A 23409-nucleotide genomic window follows, 5' to 3' on the forward strand; every position below is an offset into this window, starting at 1 on the left:
ATCAGCCTTTCCTTTTAAGGTTCACCATATTATATGGGCCGAGAACCAGATCGCGGAAGAGCTGACCCGCATGTTTGAGGAGAAAGGGGAAGATCTTAAAAAGGAAACCTACCAGAACGCTATCCTCGTTGGAACTGTCCTGTCCGAGATCGCTGAACTATTTGTTAACCTCAAAGAGCAACAGTCGCAGGATCCCATATTGGGCCCCATTAGGCAGGCCGTGTTGAACGGGGAGGAGGTCCACGGTCATACCTTACAGAGAGGAGTCCTATCTCGGCGGTTCAGAAGGTCCAATCAGGATAGGATTTGCTTGCCCCAGATCTTTGTTCAGCCCACCTTAAGTATTTTCATACTTCACTCCTAGGAGGACATTTAGGGGTGGCCAAAAAGGTCGCCGAAATGTGCCAGCATGTGACCTAGCCCGCGATGTATAAGGATGTACGTCGATTAGTTAGGGAATGTGAGGCCTGTAAAATCGGGAAAGCGGGAGATAACATTCGTCAGGAATTATTGCAATCCGACCAAGAGTTTACCCCTATGGATAAGGTGTTCACTGATCACGTGGGACCCTTACCTGGGACCAAGAATGGGAACCGCTATATTTTGGTCATCGTGGATACCTTTAGCCGCTTCACGTGGCTCCTCCCCAGCAGGGAGACTAGGACGCATAGCACCATTAACCATCTTACTAAAGTTTTCATCCTCTTTGGTCCCCCTAAGAACCTGAAAGCGACAATGCACCCGGCTTTATTTCAAAAAGTTTTTGCAAGTTCTTCTTCAATAATGCCATCAAACATGTTACCACCGCACCTTAATATCCCCAGCCTTCGTTTGCTGAGCGTGTTAACTGGGACCTAAAGGCATCCTTAATTATTTATCATGCTAACGTGCAGAACAAGTGGTATTCGTCATTGCCAAGGCTCAATCTTGCTTTTAACACTGCTCAGCATGAGGCTACCTGCGTGACCCTCACCTCCCTCATGCTTCCTTATCCAATTAATACTCCCCTAGCCAATCTGTGGAATATCGAGGTGTAAGCAAACTACATGACACAGAATGATGCATACAATGAATTTAAGTTCAGTGTAGAAGTTGAAACAAATTTAAGTATCCATTAATCAATATATAGTCCTCCCTAATTTATCTAAATATCTCACTTTACTGATTGCAAAATCATTGAAGATCATAATGACCTAAAAACCTTATTATTACACTTGTACCATGAAAATAAAAAAGAAGATGTACAATATAAGAACCTCCTTGATCAGAAAGCCAGTCAGTGTTTTAGAACTCAGAGAACTTCTCTAAAATTTATTCTTTGGCTCCTAAAATACTGTTAGTGTGTAGTTTAATAATACACAAAATCTCAGTCTCTTGTAGTAAGTTCATACCTACACATTTACCAATTTTGTGTATTAATTTCAAGCTATTTTCCTTATTACCTATAGTGTGTCCACAGGATTTTAGATATGCTCCTAAGGTAGAGGAACTGGAATGATCATGAAATCATGTGACAGTGTAGTGGGTGGTGCTGGGATCACTCATGAAAAAATTACTGTAGTAGTTGGTGTTAGTGCTGCACCCTTTTTAGATTGAAATCAGCTGATAGGTATACATGCTTAAAGGAAGAAGCTCTAAGGGCTCACCCTTAGATGACGTCATGTATCCCAGTAGAGAAGCAATTAGCATATCTCATCAAAATATAAGAGGTATTAGAGATAAAGGTAGTGAACTGCTTATAGATGCTGACTCTGAAATTATTGGTATATCGTAACACCACTTAAATAATTTGACAATTCAGAGGCTTTCTTTACCAGGACACAGATTAGCTCGCTATTTTTCAAGGAGTTCCTTGTGGGGTGGAGGAGTAGCTTTGTACGCAAAAACAGTATTCCATTTGAGTCCACAGACGTATCACGGCACTGCACCGAACAGATATTTGAATGTTGTGCAGGGGCCATTGAATTTAGTGAAACTAAGTTCCTAATTGTTGTTGTTTATAGGTCCCCTAACTCTGACTTCTGAGCATTTCTGCTCAAGCAAGTGAGGGTTCTTGATTCACTTTGTAGGAAGTACCAGAAATTAGTTACATGTGGTGACTTCAGTACAAATTTTGTATATGATGGTGTAAGAAAAAGGATGTTGGTAGATCTCCTAAATTCATATGATCTGTTTTAGACTGTGTTTTTTTCCAACTAGGGTGCAGTAGAACAGTAGCACAGCCATAGACAGCATTTTAATTCATTCTTCATTCCTAGATGGGCATTCTGTTAGTAAAAGTGTGAATGGCCTTTCAGACAATGATGCACAAATTTTAACACTAAAGGCTTTTATACTCAAACAAATGTCACGTGTAGGAAAGTTAATCCAACAGCAATAGAGAGTTTTTTCAACCTTGTCAAGGAACAAGGGTGGCAGATTGATTATAGTGCCTAGAACACAGATGATAAATGTAATTTTTGCCTTCACACATTTCTCATGCTCTTTGAGAGTTGCTTTCCATTAGAACGTTCTAAATGAGGCACTAGCACCAATAATAGGCAGCCTGGGTGCCTGACTAGTGCAATAAGGATATCATGTAGAACAAAATGGGAATTATATCAGAATGATGGAAGTAGTCATGATCAAGGTACTGTAGCCCATTAAAAACAATATTGTAAGGTGCTTAAAAATGTTATTAGAAGACAAAGAGTATGTGGTATGCAAATAGAATTGCTAATTCACAGGACAAATTTAAAACCACATGGCTAGTTGTGAAGGAAGTGTCTGGTCAGCAGCTCGAAGTCAACGGTATAAAGTCAGTTCATAGTCAAAATAATCCTGTTACTGATAAATCAGATACATGCACAGTATTTAACAATTACTTCCTGGTCATTGCTGGTGAATTACATAAAAATTTAGTTTCTACAGGGAGTCATATAGCTCTCTTGGAAAATGCTTTTCCGAGATTGATGTCTGAAATACTCCTCTGTGATATTGACAAGGGTGAGATTGAGTCAATGATTAAATCACTGAAGGCTAAGGACTCTCATGGATATGATGGAGTGCCTAGCAGCATATGAAAGTACTGTGCTGCACATGTTAGCCCTGTATTTAGCCATATTTGTAATTTTTCCTTTAGGAATGGTCAGTTTCCTGAACGGTTAAAGTACTCAGTAGTAAAGCTGCTTTATAAAAAGGAAGAAAGGGACAGTGTAGACTATTTTAGAGCTATTTCTGTGCCATCAGTGTTTGCTAAAATTATTGAAAAGGCTGTGTATGTAAGGATAATTGATCATCTTGTAACACGATTTTCTATCAAATCTGCAGTTCGGCTTTAGAAGTCGTTTAACAACTGAAAATTCTATATTCTCTTTTTTCTGTAAGGTACTGGATGGGTTACACAAAAGGTTTCGAACGTTAGGCATATTTTTTGATTTAAGTAATGCATTTGATTGTGTTGATCACAAAATATTGCTCCAGAAGTTGGACCGTTAGGGAATACAGGGAGTAGCTCACAATTGGTTCACCTCTTACTTTAGCAACAGACAGCAAAAGATCATTATTCACAATGTTGAGAATGGCTGCGACGTGGGGTCTGAGTGGGGTACATTCAAGTGGGTGGTGCCCCAGGGATCAGTGTTGGGGCCACTCCTGTTCCTTATTTATATGAATGATATGCCTTCTAGTATTATAGGTAACTCTAAAATATTTCTGTTTGCTGATGACACTAGCTTGATAGTAAAGGATGTTGTGTCCAACATTGGCTTGGTTTCAAATAGTGCAGTTCATGACATAAGTTCATGGCTTGTAGAAAATAAACTAACGCTAAATCACAATAAGACTCAGATTTTACAGTTTCTAACACACAATTCAACAAAACATGACGTTTTCATTTCACAGAATGGGCATACGATTAGTAAAACTGAACTGTTGACATTGTCATGGAAAGCCCATGTTCAGGAACTTGTTCAAAGACTTGATGCTGCAATTTTTACTATTCGAATGGTATATGATGTGAGTGATCGTTCGAGACGAAAATTAGTCTACTTTGCTTATTGCGCATGGTATTGTATTTTGGGGTTTTTCTTCCCATCCTCAATGGATATTTTGGGCTCAGAAACGGGTGCATCACGCATTAGGTGGTGTAAGTTCACGAACCTCTTGTCGACCCCTGTTCATGAGTCTGGGTATTCTGACATTGATTATCAATATAAACTCATTCCCAAGAAAAAGCAGCTTTCACTCAATTAATACTCGGTAGAAATCAAACCAGCATTTTGATCGGACTTCTTGAGCTCTTCTGCAGAAAAGTGTGCAGTATACTGCCGCATCCATTTCCAATAAGCTACCACTCGAATTCGAAAATCTTAGCAATAATCCACGCGCTTTCAAAACGAAACTGAAGTTTCCTCATGCCTCATTCCTTCTATTCTATCGAAGAGTTCCTTGAAAAATTAAGGTTATTCTTTTTGTATTGTTGATTATGTAGTAATTTCATGTACTGACACATTCCATGACCTTGGAGATTTGCTCCTCAATTTGGTCCTACGGAATTTGACGTCTAAATAAAAAATAAATCAATAAATGAAAATAAAATTTCATTAGCGAATATATGTATTGTGACAGCGCAGTTGAAATGCCTATCTGCTTAAAGAGGTATCTAAACGACATTCATGGGTAAACACGTCGCTTTTTTACAGTCAGCACTTTCTTTTTAAGTGATGAGTTTCCACAGAACATTGTTGTGTAAGACATTATTGAGTGAAAATATGCTAAATATGTCAGGAGAGTGATATGTTGGTGTCCAAAATTAGCAATTATATGAAGAGTGAAAGTAGATGAAATCAAGTTCTCCTCAACATGTACACCGAAAAATATAGAATATTTCGCTCTATTTTCTCACTCATGTTCATACGCTACATCAGTTGGTGTGATTCTAATCGCTGTACGGGACTGAATGTCGTGTGTTTTTCCAAAATTTAGGGAGAGTCCATTTTCAGAGAACCACCTTAAAATCCTCTGAAAAATACAATTTACTAACTCTTGCGTTGCTTTCACTCTAATGGGATTTATTATGACACTAGTATCGTGTACAGACGTACCAGATTTGCTTATTGGATGTTAACTGGAAGGTCATTCACATGTACAAGAAATAAGGATGGACACGAAATTGAAAACTGTGTGACTCCATCTATGATTTTTTTCCCTCTACTCACTAAAATTTTCTAGCTTTCCGACATTGTCTGAACTATTCAGCACAACTTTTGCATTCTGTTTCTTAAATATAATTCATATCAGCTGTGCATAAAGCCAGTAATTCCAGAAAACGAGTGTTTCTAAGGGAGTAACATGATCTATACAATCAAATGCCTTGGAAAGAAATACCACCTGGCGATATATTATTATTTAAGGTTTGTAATGTATGATGAGCGAATGTATAAATAGGCAACCCTCCTGGATTCGAAAGTGTAACAAAATTGTTTCCAGTTTAGTGTGCGAGTACATTAGTTTTTCGAAAATTTTGCAATAACGATGTCAGTAACGAAATTTGATGATAATTCTTTAAGTCTGTATTATCACCTTTCTTATGAAGAGGTTTAACATTTGCATGTTCTAACTTGTCTGTGTGTGTATGTGTGTGTGTGTGTGTGTGTGTGTGGCTTGTGGACGCCTTTATCAGCGTCCTTACACTCATTAAAACAAGCGAATGTGGATAACAACTCTAAAACTGTTGCACACAGTGAGGAGGAAGTCTACAAAAGGACGCTCGTGCGCTCACTTCTGCCTCACGCGCACTGAGCCACATAATCACCCTATCTCGCATGGTTGAAGACAACTGAGAAAAGGTGGAGGGTGCTACACCTGGTAATGAAACAGATGTAAAACCATATAACAGCCTAAAGAAAAAGTGAAATGTAACTGACTGATTACTTACAAAAACACATAGCTGAGACAGTCACCCTGTTAACACATTAAAAACGTCTCCCTAAACTTTTCGGAATCGAGTAGGACACACCACAAAATCTTAAAGGCCACATCAAATTTGGTTGAACGTCACTTAATATAAAGGGCGTATCTGCCGGCAAATCTGCCGTTTCCCTCTTGTCCGAAAATACAACACAGTCTAGAAAAATGTGGCGCACAGAGATGAGAACAGCACGAGCACCACACGTAGTGCTGGAGGGGGAGGGGGGGGGCCTCTCGCCAGAGAATGAATCCTTTCGTCAGAATGAGAGGCCTGTGGCGTACGTGAGGACCAGTCAGGAGAACGTCATCCCATCTTCGTGGGCGAAAAGGATAACACCATGGCCGCGTTGTGGACTTCGCTAGACGCAGTTATTATCGATCACTTCCAGCCACTCTTATTCCCATTCACACATGACACTGTACCACAATAACGAGGTGACAGCATGCAGGGGGATAGTACACTAAAGTAAGTGAGAATCACTACACAATCCCTTGGCTGCTACATCTACATCTACATCATACTCCGCAAGCGGAGTGGTGTGTGGCGGAGGGTACTTTTTGTACCACTAGCTGAGCCCTCCAACCCTTCCACTCGCGAAGAGCGCGTGGGAAGAATGATTGTCGGTAGACCTCTGCATTGGCTCTAATTTCTCGAATTTTCTCTTCGAAGTCATTACGCGAGACGTATGTGGGAGGAGGTAATATGTTGTCCCACTCTTCCCAGGAAGTGCTCTATGGAAATGTCAGTAGTAAATCTCTCCAAGATGTACAATACCTCTCTTGTAACGTCTGCCACTGGAGTTTGTTGAGCATCTCCGTAACGCCCTGGTGCGAATTAAAAGATACCGTGAAGTAACATGTCGCTTTTAGTTGGATCTTACCTTCTCTTCTACCAGTCCTATCCTGTAGCGATCTCTTATAGATGAACAATCATCAAGAAACGGTCGAACAAGTGCCTTATAAGCCACTTCCTTCATGGATGAGTTACATTTCTTTAAGATTCTTTCTATGAAACTGAATATGGCAGCTGCATTTCCCACGATTTGTTTTATGTGGTCATTCCACCTAAGGTCGTCCTGGATAGTTACTCCTAGGCATTTTACGGCAGGTGCTGTTTCCATGGTCCCATGGTACCCAGCAAAAAGACACTTTCTTCGTTTTCTCTTATAAAGATTGTTATGTTGGGTCGCAGCAAGGAATGCATGGTTTTTGCAGACTTTCAGTTTGATTCCTAATGCAGACTGTGGTCTGTAAGGAGAACGTAGCAGAAAGGTGTTGCATATGTTGAAGCGATCTCACGTAGGAAGTGCGCCATCTGTTCTGTGTTAATGTTTGTGTGCCTGCGACTGCGTGTGTATACATTCTAATCTTTTCCGAATCTCGACAATTTTTGCCTCTTTGTGAATTTTCTTTGTTTCATTACTATATGTCCGTTGGAAAGCATCCACGTGGGTTAATATTAGAGTTTGTTAGCCCTCTGCCATTACCCTTTGTCTATTCAAATGTGTCCCGTGTAAAATGTTAATTGTTCGCGGCTGCGTGGTTTAATGTTAGTAAAATTTGGCCACGGTACGTAGAAACTGTGTCTCCGCGAACGACATGGGCACACGAGTTAACTGTGAGGCTTACTTTTCTGTGGCCCCCTGCCTCTGCCCTAGAGTTTACTTATTGCTCTGATTTTGGAATATTGAACATATCCTGTCCGGATTATTCAATTGTATTTTTAGTTTGTGATTTCATGTTAAGCGCATAAGCGTGTATGTGTGGTCCTCGTTGAGGCCGTTTCTCCAAACCGAGGTTCAATTTTGAATGTAACCGTGATATTCAGATTTACTCTTTTATTTAATCATTTCTCAACACGGTGGAAGAAACCTGCTAGCTTCGTTGCATGTTGGTGTTGGTGCCGTCCTTGATGTTTTCTGAGTGAATGTGGGTCTCAATGCGAGTATTAAGCCTTTCCCGACTCTCTCTAATAACGACTGCGATTCTACATTAAGAGATTATGTTGTGAATTGCGTAGCGTTTCACAAGCAGTTGTTCGTAGTTACCAGGCAACAGCAGTTATATAGATGTCTTATATCAATGTCTTAAGAAATAAATAATTTTGTTTCAAGTCTTATCCACTGTACCGATGTTACGTCTCCTTTACCTATGCCATTGACCTTGTAGCTTCCTTGTTAGCCCATCCATACGTTTTCCATGCGCACAGGTCCAATAATTAATGTGCCCTTTTTACTTACAACAAATTCTTTAGAATAGCTCTTGTTTTCAGGAGTGTTGCTGCAAGCTGCTCTTGTTAGTTATTTATTTTATTTATTGTTCCGTGGGACCAAATCAAGGAGAAGTCTCCATGGTCATGGAACGAGTCAATACATGAAATTATAACACGATATTAGAAACAGATAAAATGAAATACAGAAAAACATATTCAGGTGACAAATTGTAAATTTAAATAAAGAAAATCAACACTGTAACACTGGAATTTGCTTCATTTTTTAGCTCTTCCAGGAGCTCCTCGACAGAATAGAAGGAGTGAGCCATGAGGAAACTCTTCAGTTTAGACTTAAAAGAGTTTGGGCTACTGCTAAGATTTTTGAGTTCTTGTGGTAGCTTATTGAAAATGGATGCAGCAGAATACTACACTCCTTTCTGCACAAGAGTCAAGGAAGTGCATTCCACATGCAGATTGGATTTCTGCCTAGTATTAAACGAGTGAAAACTGCTAACTCTTGGGAATGGGCTAATATTGCTAACAACAAACGACATTAAAGAAAATATATACTGTGAGGGCAATGTCAGAATTCCCAGACTATTGAATATGGGTCGACAAGAGGTTCTCGAACTTACACCACGTATAGCTCGAACAGCCCGTTTTTGAGCCAAAAATACCCTTTTTGAATCAGAAGAATTACCCCCAAAAATAATACCATACGACATATGCGTATGAAAATATGCGAAGTAGACTAATTTTCGTGTTGAAATGTCACTTATTTCAGATACTGTTCTAATGGTAAATAAAGCAGCATTTAGTTTCTGAACAAGATCCTGAATATGGGCTTTCCACAACAGCTTAGTATCTATCCGAACGCCTAGGAACTTGAACTGTTCCGTCTCGCTTATAATATGCCCATTCTGTCTGATCAAAATACCGGTTCTTGTTGAATTGTGAGTTAGAAACTTCAAAAACTGAGTCTTACTGTGATTTAGCATCAAATTATTTTCCACAAGCCACAAACTTATTTCATGAACTACATTATTTGATACTGTTTCAATATTACACACAAGATCCTTCACTATCAAGCTGGTGTCATCAGCAAACAGAAATATTTTTTAACCACCTGTAATACTAGAAGGCATATCATTTATATAAATAAGAAACAGCAGTGGCCCCAGCACCGACCCTTGGGAAATGCCCCACTTAACAGTGCCTCATTGGGACTGAACATCACTACCACTCTCAATATTGCGGAGAATTACCTTCTGCTTTCTGTTCTTAAAGTAAGAGGCGAACCAATTGTGAGCTACTCCCCTTACTCCATAATGGTCCAACTTCTGCAGTAATATTTTGTGGTCAACGCAGTCAAAAGCCTTCGTTAAATCAAAGAAAACACCTAGCGTTCGCAACCTTTTATTTAATCCGTCCAAAACCTCACAGAGAAAAGAGAATATAGCATTTTCAGTTGTTAAACCATTTCTAAAACCAAACTGAACATTTGACAGCAAACTATGTGAATTTAAATGCTCCAGTAACCTTCTATATACAACCTTCTCGATAACTTTAGCAAACACCGATGGCATAGAAATAGGTCTGTAATTGACAACATTATCCCTGTCTCCCTTTTTATAAAGTGGCTTCATTACCGAGTACTTTAATCGGTCAGGAAACTGCCCACTCCTAAAGGAAAAGTTACAAATATGGCTAAGTACTGGGCTAACATACATAGAACAATACTTCAGTATTCTGCTAGATACCCCGTCATATCCATGAGAGTTCTTGGTCTTTAGTGATTTAATTATTAACTCAATCTCCCTCTTGTCAGTATCATGGAGGAGCATTTCAGGTAACAGTCTCGGAACACTTTTTTCTAAGAGCGCTATATGATTCCCTGTTGGGACTAGATTTCTATTTAGTTCACCTGCTATATTCAGAAAGTGATTATCAAATTCTGTACATATATGCTACTTATCAGTAACACGGACATTCCCACTGATTCTATATCCTCGACCTGTCTCTGCAGACCAGCCACTTCCTTTACGACTGACCATATGGTTTTAATTTTATCCTGAGACTAAGCTATTCTATCTGCATACCACATACTTTTTGCCTTCCTAATAACATTTTTAAGCACCTTACAATACTGTTTGTAATGGACTGCTGCATTTATATTTTGACTGTTTCTAACGTTTTGATATAATTGCCACTTTGTTCTACAAGGTATTCTTATCCCTCTAGTCAGCCACCCAGGCTGCCTGTTTGTGCTAGTACCCTGTTTTGAACGTTCTAACGAAAAGGAACTTTCAAAGAGCACGAGAAAAGTCTTGAGAAAAGCATTATATTTATCGTCTACTGTATCAGCGCTATAAACATCTTGCCACTCTTGTTCCTTGATGAGATTTACAAAGGTCTCTACAACAACTGGATCAGCTTTACTAAACAGCTGATGACTATATTTAAAACGTGTTGCAGCACAAAAATCTTTTAGAGTTAAAATTTGTGCATCATGATCTGAAAGGCCATTCACCTTTTTGCTAACAGAATGCCCTTCTAGTAATGAGGAATGAACAAAAATGTTGTCTATGGTTGTTCTACTGTTCCCTTGCACTCTCGTTGGAAAGAATTCGGTTTGCATAATATTATATGAATTAAGGAGGTCTACCAGCATCCTCTTCCTTGCACAATCACTTATACAATTAATATTGAAGTCACCACAAATAATTAACTTTTTGTATTTCCTATAAAATGAACCAAGAACCTCCTCTAGCTTTAACAAAAATGTTGTGAAATCGGAGTCTGGGGATCTATAAACAACAACAGTTACAAGTTTAGCTCCGTTAAATTTAACCACATCTGCACAACATTCAAACACCTTTTCAGTGCAGTACTTTGAAACATCAATTGACTCAAATGGGATGCCGTTTTTCACATACATGGCTACTCCCCCACACCGCAAAGAGCTCCTCGAAAAGCTGCCAGCCAACCTGTATCCTGGTAAAGGAAGCCTCTGAATTATCTCCTTATTTAAGAAGCGTTCAGATATACCAATAATTTCAGAGTCAACATCTATAAGCAGTTCACTAACTTCATCTCTAATACTTTGTATATTTTGATGAAATATACTAATTCCCTCATTACTCGGATACCTAAGCTTTGTCAAAAGTGGTTCCTTTGTTAGAGAGACTTCCCTTAAGCAGGAATATCTATCAGTTGACTTCAATGTAAAAAAGGTGCAGCTCTAACACCCACTACTGCAGGAATTTTCCCATGAGTGATCCCACCAACCCCACCTATGCTATCACCTACAAGCTTTGCCAACCTCCCCTTCCCATACCTGTTGAGGTGCAGGCCATGTCTAGTGAAACCCGTCCTGCTGATAGACTCCACCGACACCACTGAAATGTGACCTATGCCTTCTGTCATCAGCGCACCCCCAAGTCTCATGTTATTACGCCTGACGGCTGTATCAAGATGAGGCCGGTCGTGACGCTGAAACAGTTCCATGAAATGCACATTCGTGTTGCCAGTCTGAGTGGCTATCTTTTCCAGGTCACTATCTATGTCATACTCCCCATCCCTATCAATACTATTACCAGCCCCACCCACAATCACTACCTGATCCTCTTTAGTAAAATCCCTACATAACCCCCCTATGTTAACAGTCACCTGAGCCAATCCTGCATTAGGCTTCACAATGCTGGTGACCTGGTACTCACTCCCCAGCACTTCCTGCAACTGCTGGCTTACACCTCTGCCATGAGAACTACCTAACAGCAGAACCTTCTTCTTCCTCTTCGACTTTGCAACTGTTCTAGCCACCGTAACTACTGAGGTCTGCTGCGTATTTCCTACATCTACAGCTACTAGAGATTCCACTCCACTAGACTCTGACAGTTGGTCATATCTATTGTAAACACCAATAGTAAAACTATCTGAAAATCTTCTTCTCCTAGCAGATCTCTTGCCAACAGACAGCTCCCATTCCCCAACCCCCTCCTCCCTCCTCATCCTATCTAGCTCCTCCTGTGCTTTTTTCAACTGCACCTGAAGGGCACAGATCTTACGCTCCTGCTCTTCTATCAACTTACTCTTGCTACATAACTTGCAGATCCAGGAGAGGATCTCACCAGAATGCCCACTGGCTTCCCCACTGCATTCCCCCCAGTGAAAATACTTCGAACAAGTCTCACACCGCAATCCACTACACACGAACCTACGGCAAAGCCCACACTTCTCACTCAAGGTAAAATTTTACTTTTTCTAAGTTCCGCTACTACAATAAGAAGATGTTAAAAACCTGACTACAATAAACACAAACTTACTCTACAAGGGAAGTAACTACTATTATTAACAGTATTAATAAACAACAAATGTGAATAAAACAAAAGACTAATACAGAGAGAGAATCAAACGTCTAATGACACAGTAACAAAGCTGAAAACAGTTCCCAAAAGTTTCTTCTGAAATTATTTCACCAGAGAACACAAAAAACTCCGGTTGAAGACTACTGAAGTTCCTAAATAAACCACTATACACAAACAATTAATTAGTACTTAGCTTTCGAAGCGCCGCTACAGCTGCAACTGGTCAGCGCGGAATGTAAACACAGGTAAGAGGTTACGTTGCTCGATACGAAACACAAATATCAGGTCACAACACAAGAAAGGCAGAGATGAATGAAGAAACCACTAAAAGTCACTTATATAGTAAATATTATCACAAAAACCGTTAAAATATCTATCTGAAACCTAAAAATATATGAAAAACTTAGAGAGCGATCTCACACGCAGTCACTCGCTTATGACGTCACACCAAGTGTTCATACACTTTTTACTGTATTTTAATATTTGTTTCATGTGAACAATCCCTGGATCATATTAATAATTACATCCCATTTTTACGAGTGACATTACAATGAATGTTCTTTTATAAATTTTTTTCTTATCATTAAATTAATTAATTTTCCAACTCTGTCGAACCTCTTACTTGTCGTGTGGCTAGAGTTAGTCGCGACCCAATCTTGTACTTTGATTTTAATGTCAGATAGCATTTCCATTTGCGTGTGGCTCTTTTAGCCATCTGGATATAGCTCACGGCTCCACTCATTTCATAAACACCACTTAAGTCCACTTTTCCTTTACCTACGCCACTTACAATGTTAATCTCGGAAGATAGCGAAAGTAAATAGTGTACAGAGTAAACTGAAGAAGAGGAAGAGGGGATCAGGTGTACAATTAATGGAAGTGGCCTCAAGTGGCGTACGCACCCCAGCACAGAGCAGGAGCCGGCCAGGTGGTCTGCGATGAGGCACCACTGCTGGACGGAGAACTCGTCGGCCGCCCCCTCAGAGAACTCGCGGACCTGCTCCAGAGCGCCGGCGCAGCCCCTCTCCCTCTCCTCCGCGGGGCTCTGCAGCTGCAGCAGGCGCGCCACGGCCGGCGCCGCCGCCGACAGCCGCTCCAGGTTCTCGCACGTCGCCTCCAGCTTGTAAGCTCCTGCGGAACGTTTCCCCGTCACCTGCAGGTCTGCACACTGACTGCTCAGACAAGCTGTTATTGTTTCTGTCTGCATCGACACTGCTAAGCAATGAAATGTCGACAACGTGAAAATGGCAATGAGACCGGACAGGGGAGAGGCACCGTGTCGTATCCTTACAGACGAGTCCCCGTCGTGAGTATAGCATCAGAGTGGATAACTGCCAGCGTGGAGGCTCCGAGGAAAAAAGCTTCCCAGGTGTCACTCGTCACTGTCACGACCGCCTGGCACCCGCCGCCATTGTGTGGGGTGCCCTTTGGTGCACAGTATGGAGCCCGTCATTTGACAGCAGCTGATGCACTGCCCGTGGTAGCCTACCTTCGAGATCTCCGGGACGTTATCCTTTAACACGATAACACAAGACCACACGTCACCCCAGCTGCCCTCAGTACAGACGGTTTCCATTGTTGTCATGGCGATAACGTTCTCTAAAATTCCCATCTGTTCAAGGTACTTCGACTTCTCGACTCGGTACGCAGCAAATATAAGTCACTCTTGGACAGATAATCTGTAAAGTCGCAGAGCACGGATGGTCGGACGAGCAGTCCATGAGCAAAACCACGTAAAGCCATAACACGGGTTCCATAAGTTCTGAACTTCAGCCTAGCTCAAAGTATAAATCCTTCCAGAGCAGCCTGGAATGTACTCGTGTAGCCTCAGAGAGTGTATTATCAGTAAAGAAGATGCACTTATTAAACGATTTGTTGGCGAGATGGAGAATGTGAGCTGGACAAGTAGATGTATGGACACACCCACCTAAAACTTTGCAGAGCACTGCAGGAGGGAGACGTTAGTGCGATGCTTCATGGCAGACATCAGGCACGACATGGGGAGTTTTACGTGGAGCTCACAGAGGTGACCCAAGACTGCTCCTCAGCACAGACAGCCAGTGGGGGGTTGCTGCGGAAGACAGAGGTCCAGTCCAGCCGGAGCCACAGACGGCGACTTCACACCTGCCTCCCTCCAGACGTTCTCCATTCTCATCTCCTTAAGGACACGTATTTAGACTCTCCCATCATAGTCTGGCTGAGAATTTTTGTCTTTGACTTACAATAACTACATCCTGTAAAGAAAGAATTCTTATTAATATAAGGGACATATCATTATTTTCTAGTTTTAATCACGTGCTGATGTATTTCGCCTGTAATTATCGCCATGGTTACGCCTGGTACATCGTGTGCTAGGTAAAAAACGTGCTGCCGCGCACTGTTTTGCATGCGTGTGTGATGGTCCTCTTAATACAGTTTGTTGATCTGCACTTGTCTGAGAACATGCAACACTTTTGGAGCTGAAGATAAGTTACTTTGACAGCTAACTACTAAACGTTTTCCAATTGTTCAAAAATAATCCCACTGAGTTTGTCCACCGGTATGGTACTGTGGCTGACACATCAGTCCAAGCCGGAAAAGAAGCAGCAGTCAAAGCACAGAGAGCAGTGAGTCGATCCCTACTAAGAACGAAGTGTCTACTTTCGTCTGCCGGAAGGTTTACGACCAGACATTTCTGGCTTACAAAAGCAGTTTTCTCCGATGACTCCCTTACAAAGAATAAAACACTAACTGGCAAGTGTGGCTCAACTCATCTTGACCAGAGGCATCGAAAATGGGACAAGTCCAAGCTTGTAGCATTAAGCAAAAAGGAAGGAGATGTGATATCTCTGAAAAAAGAGACAAGCTCTTAGCCCGTCAGAAGTGAATTTGGAGCTGTACTGATGCACTGGACAGATCCGTTTCACCGAGGGAGCTAAGATGTAGTTAGTACGGCCGTAAGTTAGTACCGTAAGCAGGTATTTAAATAGTTTAGGATGACGTCCCTTGGAGTCGGAAGCAATATCATGCAGCAAACTGATAAAGAGGGCTTTCTGATAGAACTACTAGTAGCCATTAATATTAACCAAAAAATCGGAGTGCCATCAAATTGTAATTATGCACTGAAAACTTTACAATAATACACATCTGACACAGCTACAGTCTGGAACCGCGCGACCGCTACGGTCGCAGGTTCGAATCCTGCCTCCGGAATGGGTGTGTCTGATGTCCTTAGGTTAGTTAGGCTTAAGTAGTTCTAAGTTCTAGGGGACTGATGACCTCAGAAGTTAAGTCCCATAACGCTCAGAGCTATTTGAACCATTTTTGAACATCTGACACAAATAAACACACTTAACTCATAAATTGAAAATCTTTACGCTCGTAACCAACACAGAAATCTCGGGTAAAATGTGTGTAAGGGCCGACGGTCTCACTCGGCGCGCTCTGTGGGCTGCTGTGTGATTTAGCGTTACTTCCTGCCTCCTCGTGTACTCTCTGTAGAGTCCGTCCCAGTTACTGGTTTAGCAACTAGACGTTTACTGGATTCGAATAATTACTTTCCCTGTTATTTTCTATAAAAATGTTTTTTTTCAATTATTCACATATGGGCCCAACAGGACCATGCTAGGTACACTCAACCAATGTCGCTTTTAATGGTTGGCTTTCTGTCCAAATTTATTTCATCCTTTCAGAATGAAGTCTCTTTCTTTCATCAGACTAGTAGTAGAGCAATGTATGTGTCGCCCCACATTCCATTGTTGCCAGATGTATCCAAGATGTTGATGACGACATCATCAAAGATGATGTCATGTAGACTTGGCAACAGGGCATGATGTCATCCAAGATGACAGCTGTGACGTCGTAGACAGCCTCCCCCCCCCCAAAAAGATGACGTCACCTCAAAGTAGGTCTTGGCAGCCGTGATGTCAATCAAGATGACCGATTTTGGCGGGAAGATAGGACACTTTGCCTACCTCCACTAACCTAACCTCCACACCCCCCCCCCCCCCCAAAATGACGCGAAGTTCTAATTCCTACATAATAATGCGTCACACCTAAGAAACTGGCGGGAAAAAAGGACTTTATTACTTAAACAATTTCAAGCACATGTGTTCTCCACTGTGACTGGAGTCCAACTGGCTTAGTTCGGATCTACGCCAGCAAAGGGCGCCACTCTGACGTCAGATCGTGATGCAAGTACCGTCATTCAAAATGGCTGCACCCAGTGTATCCACCACCAGCTCCAGAGCCCAACTGGCTTAGTTCATATCGTGGCCACCAGAGGACGCTACCGTGACGTCGGTTGATGACACAAGATCGTCCGCTCTCTCTCGCGCCGCGCCACCGGCCCGCTGGCGTCTGACCGCTTACGTCACACACCCTCGGCCGCCACCTCAATACACGCGCCGTACATAGTCTTCTGTAAATATTCTAACTAAACTATGACTCGAATACCGTTATTCAATCCGCATGGTCCATGACACAGCTAGAGCATGCTCCCATTACATAATCCTAGATCGTAGTTTACCCCACCTGCAGTCAAGCACTGAAGAGAGAGAGAGAGAGAGAGAGAGAGAGAGAGAGAGAGAGAGAGAGAGAGAGAGAGAGGTGCTGCAGTGCCTCCTCTCTCAGCCGGCCGGAGTGGCCGAGCGGTTCTAGGCGCTACAGTCTGGAACCGCGCGACCGCTACGGTCGCAGGTTCGAATCCTGCCTCGGGCATGGATGTGTGTGCTGTCCTTAGGTTAGTTAGGTTTAAGTAGAGCCATTTGAACCATTTTGAACTTCTGTCTCATGTACTTAGGAAAAGGGCTTCGCTAGCTTTCAACTACCTATTTTCAACTACTTTTCATGCAGGTAAGAAAAGGCGTTCACTATACTTTCAACTACCTAGTTTCAACTACTTTTCCAGAACCAGACCGCCACCTCTTCCTAGGAACCGGCGCCGAGTTTGAATTCTAGCACTAAAGAAAGGTCGCTTGCCCTTTCGCTACCAACCTAAGAAAATTGTTGCAAACGAAGCCCACCACCACTACCCTAAGCCTACAGGACGCAACCTCTTCCTAGGGGTTGCTGGTAAAAAGACTCAGCCCGCGCTAGGCTGATGGAGAGAGGAAGGAATGTACTTTATTTATTTGGGAGCATTTTATTTAGGGATGGAGTATACGTATCACAGAACACAAGCTCTGACATGCCCCACAGCATACAGACCTGCAAACTACTCCTACATTAACTCATGTATAAGGCTCTACACACACTCTTGCTAATTGTAAACCGTCAGAAATAACGCATTGCACAGCCTACAGACATGCGAATCACTCGTAAATAATGCAATACTTTTACGTACAGATAGCTAAACAACTCCTAAATTGTCAAAATAATAATCCTTCTAAAAGGCTCTGCTTGCTAATCGTCAACTGTCGAAATCATACACCAGCCTTTATTTAAACAATTAGAGGCAGCACCACCACCCAATGTATTCGCCACTGCGTCCAGAGGCCAACTGACTGAGTTCATATCGATGCCACCAGAGGATGCTGCAGTGACGTCAGGTGATGATGGAAGTACCGTAATCTACCACCTAGTGATTCACCACGAGCTCCAGACCCCAACTGAATTAGTACATTTCGTCGCCGCCAAAGGACGCCACCGTGACACAGCTATTGATGCAAGTACAGTTATCCATAATTGCGGCAAACAGTGTGTTCCCCACGAGGTGTAGTACTCAGTACCACCAGCAGAGGACACTGTTGTCCGTTTCCTGACATAAACCAAGTCTTATTTAACGATAGACTATATCCATCACACTGACACAAAAGATCAACCCTGATGTGCCTGGGGCCATGTTGCACAGCCAACAGACACGCAACCAACTTGTAATTTCAGTACACAATAGCAAACTGCTCCTAAATAATTCTTCACACTGATGTGTAGACACGCTCAGTACTTGTAAACTGTCCAAATAGCTCATAGCACGACCTACAGAGCCACTCGCGGAGTAATGCAATCAACGCACGCAAGCACAGTCCACCGCCCCCTAGGTAGCGATAAGTGACGCATCAGTCAGATGTCAAACCGCACACAGTCCCCTGCTCGGCTTCCGGAGGATGAGGTGGCGGCACCCCCATTCACACGTAACACCTGACAAATTCCTATCCGCTAGACACCGATGATGAAGCGATCGCACGTACGGTCGACGCGGTTGTTGACTGTCAAAGCACTCACGGACCTCCGTTTAGGGCCGAGCACGACAACCCCGAGAAGTGAGGCAGCCGCAGCTCAGGTCCCGCGCACTCCGTCACAGTCCCTGAGCCTGCGTCATCGACCCCGGTGAAAGTTGCATGCCTCGATTCCGTCACGATTACACTGTCATACCATTTCAAAGCGCGTTCACAGCAGTCTCATATTCGAGGCATCGCCAGGTGCCACTTGTCTTTACCAACGAAGGCAGAATAGCACAGAGCGTGTTGACACACGTGTTCAACCGCACGTACCCACCACAGCGTGAATGACACATCGCCATCTAAAACATTCTCTATGTTATTCTTACGTCACATGGCTTTGTGAAAAAAAAATCGGCCAAGTCCAGCTCTCCGTAATTTTATAGTGCCCCAGAAATACACTCCTGGAAATGGAAAAAAGAACACATTGACACCGGTGTGTCAGACCCACCATACTTGCTCCGGACACTGCGAGAGGGCTGTACAAGCAATGATCACACGCACGGCACAGCGGACACACCAGGAACCGCGGTGTTGGCCGTCGAATGGCGCTAGCTGCGCAGCATTTGTGCACCGCCGCCGTCAGTGTCAGCCAGTTTGCCGTGGCATACGGAGCTCCATCGCAGTCTTTAACACTGGTAGCATGCCGCGACAGCGTGGACGTGAACCGTATGTGCAGTTGACGGACTTTGAGCGAGGGCGTATAGTGGGCATGCGGGAGGCCGGGTGGACGTACCGCCGAATTGCTCAACACGTGGGGCGTGAGGTCTCCACAGTACATCGATGTTGTCGCCAGTGGTCGGCGGAAGGTGCACGTGCCCGTCGACCTGAGACCGGACCGCAGCGACGCACGGATGCACGCCAAGGCCGTAGGATCCTACGCAGTGCCGTAGGGGACCGCACCGCCACTTCCCAGCAAATTAGGGACACTGTTGCTCGTGGGGTATCGGCGAGGACCATTCGCAACCGTCTCCATGAAGCTGGGCTACGGTCCCGCACACCGCTAGGCCGTCTTCCGCTCACGCCCCAACATCGTGCAGCCCGCCTCCAGTGGTGTCGCGACAGGCGTGAATGGAAGGACGAATGGAGACGTGTTGTCTTCAGCGATGAGAGTCGCTTCTGCCTTGGTGCCAATGATGGTCGTATGCGTGTTTGGCGCCGTGCAGGTGAGCGCCACAATCAGGACTGCATACGACCGAGGCACACAGGGCCAACACCCGGCATCATGGTGTGGGGAGCGATCTCCTACACTGGCCATACACCACTGGTGATCGTCGAGGGGACACTGAATAGTGCACGGTACATCCAAACCGTCATCGAACCCATCGTTCTACCATTCCTAGACCGGCAAGGGAACTTGCTGCTCCGACAGGACAATGCACGTCCGCATGTATCCCGTGCCACCCAACGTGCTCTAGAAGGTGTAAGTCAACTACCCTGGCCAGCAAGATCTCCGGATCTGTCACCCATTGAGCATGTTTGGGACTGGATGAAGCGTCGTCTCACGCGGTCTGCACGTCCAGCACGAACGCTGGTCCAACTGAGGCGCCAGGTGGAAATGGCATGGCAAGCCGTTCCACAGGACTACATCCAGCATCTCTACGATCGTCTCCATGGGAGAATAGCAGCCTGCATTACTGCGAAAGGTGGATATACACTGTACTAGTGCCGACATTGTGCATGCTCTGTTGCCTGTGCCTATGTGCCTGTGGTTCTGTCAGTGTGATCATGTGATGTATCTGACCCCAGGAATGTGTCAATAAAGCTTCCCCTTCCTGGGACAATGAATTCACGGTGTTCTTATTTCAATTTCCAGGAGTGTAGTTAACGCTCGCTTTCTTGCTGTCTCAGCTTCAATGCGCCAAAATTCCTACCCTAACAGAACCTGTTTACCAACATCGCCGGACCCAGTCTTCCTCCTAGACACAACGTGATAGCCTTCCTGCACTCAACATACTCAAATGTTCTCACCGCTCCTATATCTCACCACAATTAATCTAGCATTCTCATGGGCTCTTATCGAATTTACCAGTCAAATTACTAACGCCGTCGGTATCAAAGCACCATCCACCTTTTCCTTCTGGGGCTTTCTGTCGTTATTTTGCAAAGACTGCTAAATTGCACCGACAGTTCCCTCAATCTGTAGACCCCCAACCTGGTCTTTCTTTCTACAGACGCTACACTCAGTGGTATCAACTATTTTACACTGATCACCATTTTGTACCGACAACTAAACATCGCAAAGTTGTCTACAGGTCATCAAATACATACGACACTTTCAAGAATATTGGAGAATCAAACCTGATCTCCAACCTGGGAATATATCAACGAGTATCGTCTCGATCTGGTAAACATGCAATTCATGTTCGAGGTATCCTGCTTCTGTGTGGACCAATATTCGTTGATGAATTGCTGTTTGAGTTCATCAAAAGACATACTTTCAGTTTCTGGATTGACACTCCATCTTTTGGCGTCTGCGGTCATAGCACTAATTACCAAATTTATTTTCTCTTGGTCACTCAGATTTCCGGGGAAAACTCTTTCACAATTTTTCAGAACGTCTAACGGATGCCATCCATTATGTTTCTTGGAAGGATCGAATTTTTCCTCCCCTTCCAGTAACTTATGATACTCTACTTTAGTTATCACATGACTAGGTGTCACCTGTATTTTCTTTTCCAGCTCATTAATATGACCGAGAGTATGGATGTGTTGCTATTACATTTCTGTTTACGATTACCTACTTTCTCTGCTAACAGCTTTTCACACTTCCAAACAGTTTCTCTCAAATTTCAGACTTCTGTTTGGCATTCGATATATACTTCAGACTTAATTTCTTCAGACCGCTCGGTTATAGTCTCATTAATGAGGGGTTTGACATTCTCTTGAATCTGTTCAATTTTGGAGTCGAATCTTTCATTAATTCCTTTGACCTGACTTTCTACAGTTGTTACTCTATCCTCGACCCCTTGCATTCTTGTTTTCACTTCTTTAACTTCGCCTATAACTGTATTTAATACTTCGCCCTTGTCATCAACTCTCTTATTGATGTGTTCTCCCTGATTACTAATTTGGTTACTGTTCCTTAATTTGTTGATTTTGTGCTCTAATTTGTGTACCGATTTGATTACCCTGTTCTTTAATTTGTGCTTTCATTTGCTTTTCTAGGTTATTATTTTGTTGAATTAATGTTCTCAGTAAGTCGTGAATGTCAAATACATTACTACTTTCAATTTCGGCTTTCTCAGTTACATAGCCAAATCCTTCTACAGTTTCCTCGTCTACTCTTTCTTTCTTAATGGCTGATGGCCTCCACATATCACAGAAGTCATCATCCCTTTCTTTGTCTCCTGCTATGTTTTGTTGTTGCTTTGTATGTTTGTCTGTCTGACTGTCCATTTCGGCCAGGCTCAATTACATTCCCTGTTGTTGTTACTGGGGTACTCGTGCCTACTTCTTTATCCATGGATTTATTAAATATAGCTTACAGTTTACTTTTAAATGGTCTCGTAATTGACTCACACCTCCCAAACTGCTACAAATTCGTGTCTCTGGACCTTTGTTCTAGATTTTCGCCGCTTCAAAAGTCCTGTCACAGTCGTCATGTGCAACGATTCTTTCGCGTTCTCGTCAATATGGTAACAGAACGTTTAAATTCTACCACTGTAAAGACGGAAGATCCGCGATTCGGAATGTCAGAACTGTGTAGTAAGTAGCGGCAGGAACACCACCACAAAATTACGCAGCACTAACACTCCAAACCATCGACTCTCAGAGAGAGATTCTAACTGTGTTCAACCTAATGGTAAAGTATCGAACTATTTTTCTCCGAATCATACAGTTTGTGGGAAAAGCAGTAAGAATAATTACTTTTGGAAACCTTTAGTCAGACAAAGCCTGTTATAACAATAAACTGTTTCGCTTAGTGAAACGGCCACTCACAATAAATTCGTTTAGGTAAGGACCCTACTCAGGTAGATGAAATAGGAAAATTACAGTTAAACACAAAGGTACATTTAACACTTACATTCCACTGATTGATGATGGGTGGTTCAAACTGTGATACACTTCTAAATAAAGTACTTTGCCTGTTACTGATGCCGAAGGTGGTGTGAGGAGGTGCTGTGTAGTAACATTGCGCAGGTACAGCTCTTGATGTACATAGCTCTGTCTTCCTCTTGGTGGCGACGATAAAATTGCAAATTTCTGAGTTATTAATTTATTGCCGTACTGCGCCAATCATGTAGAACACGTCCGATGCCAAAACCCAGTCTTGCAGGTGCTTGACCAACATAATGTGTGTTCACCACTTGCAGGGCAGCTACCGACTGACTGAGCCACTTGTGCGCCAATTCTCACCCACGCACCCAACCACCTTTTCCATTCCACCATGGAACGGAGTTCCGTTTTACCTATGATACCTACACCTTTTCAATTTACACTTCTGTTTACAAAAACCCTAAGTGTGAACCATCTACAATTGCATGACAGCATATACATACAAAACTGACATAATTAATTAAGTTGTACTTGAAATATTACATAATTATTTACAAAATATGTTTTAATACATTTATTCCACTTACGTCAAAGACGTTATTTTAAACAGATAAACTACACTTCACAAAAGCTTACTCTCGTTATAGTATTTGCTTAATCTTTCAAAATTATTTCAGAACAAAAA

The 23409-nt window shown here is 42.8% G+C and overlaps 1 protein-coding gene across 3 annotated transcripts in view; it reads right to left on the reverse strand.

Annotated features, from left to right (window-relative positions):
* The window catches only part of LOC126481085 (uncharacterized), a 258316-nt gene that overhangs the window by 211619 nt on the left and 23288 nt on the right, over positions 1-23409 (reverse strand). For all 3 annotated transcript variants that reach the window (XM_050104586.1, XM_050104584.1, XM_050104585.1), the window contains exon 2: positions 13431-13659. In XM_050104586.1, the coding sequence (XP_049960543.1) occupies positions 13431-13659 (229 nt within the window). The remainder of the gene's footprint in view (positions 1-13430; positions 13660-23409) is intronic.

The sequence above is a fragment of the Schistocerca serialis genome, chromosome 5 (assembly GCF_023864345.2).
Source record: "Schistocerca serialis cubense isolate TAMUIC-IGC-003099 chromosome 5, iqSchSeri2.2, whole genome shotgun sequence".
Lineage (NCBI taxonomy): Eukaryota > Metazoa > Arthropoda > Insecta > Orthoptera > Acrididae > Schistocerca > Schistocerca serialis.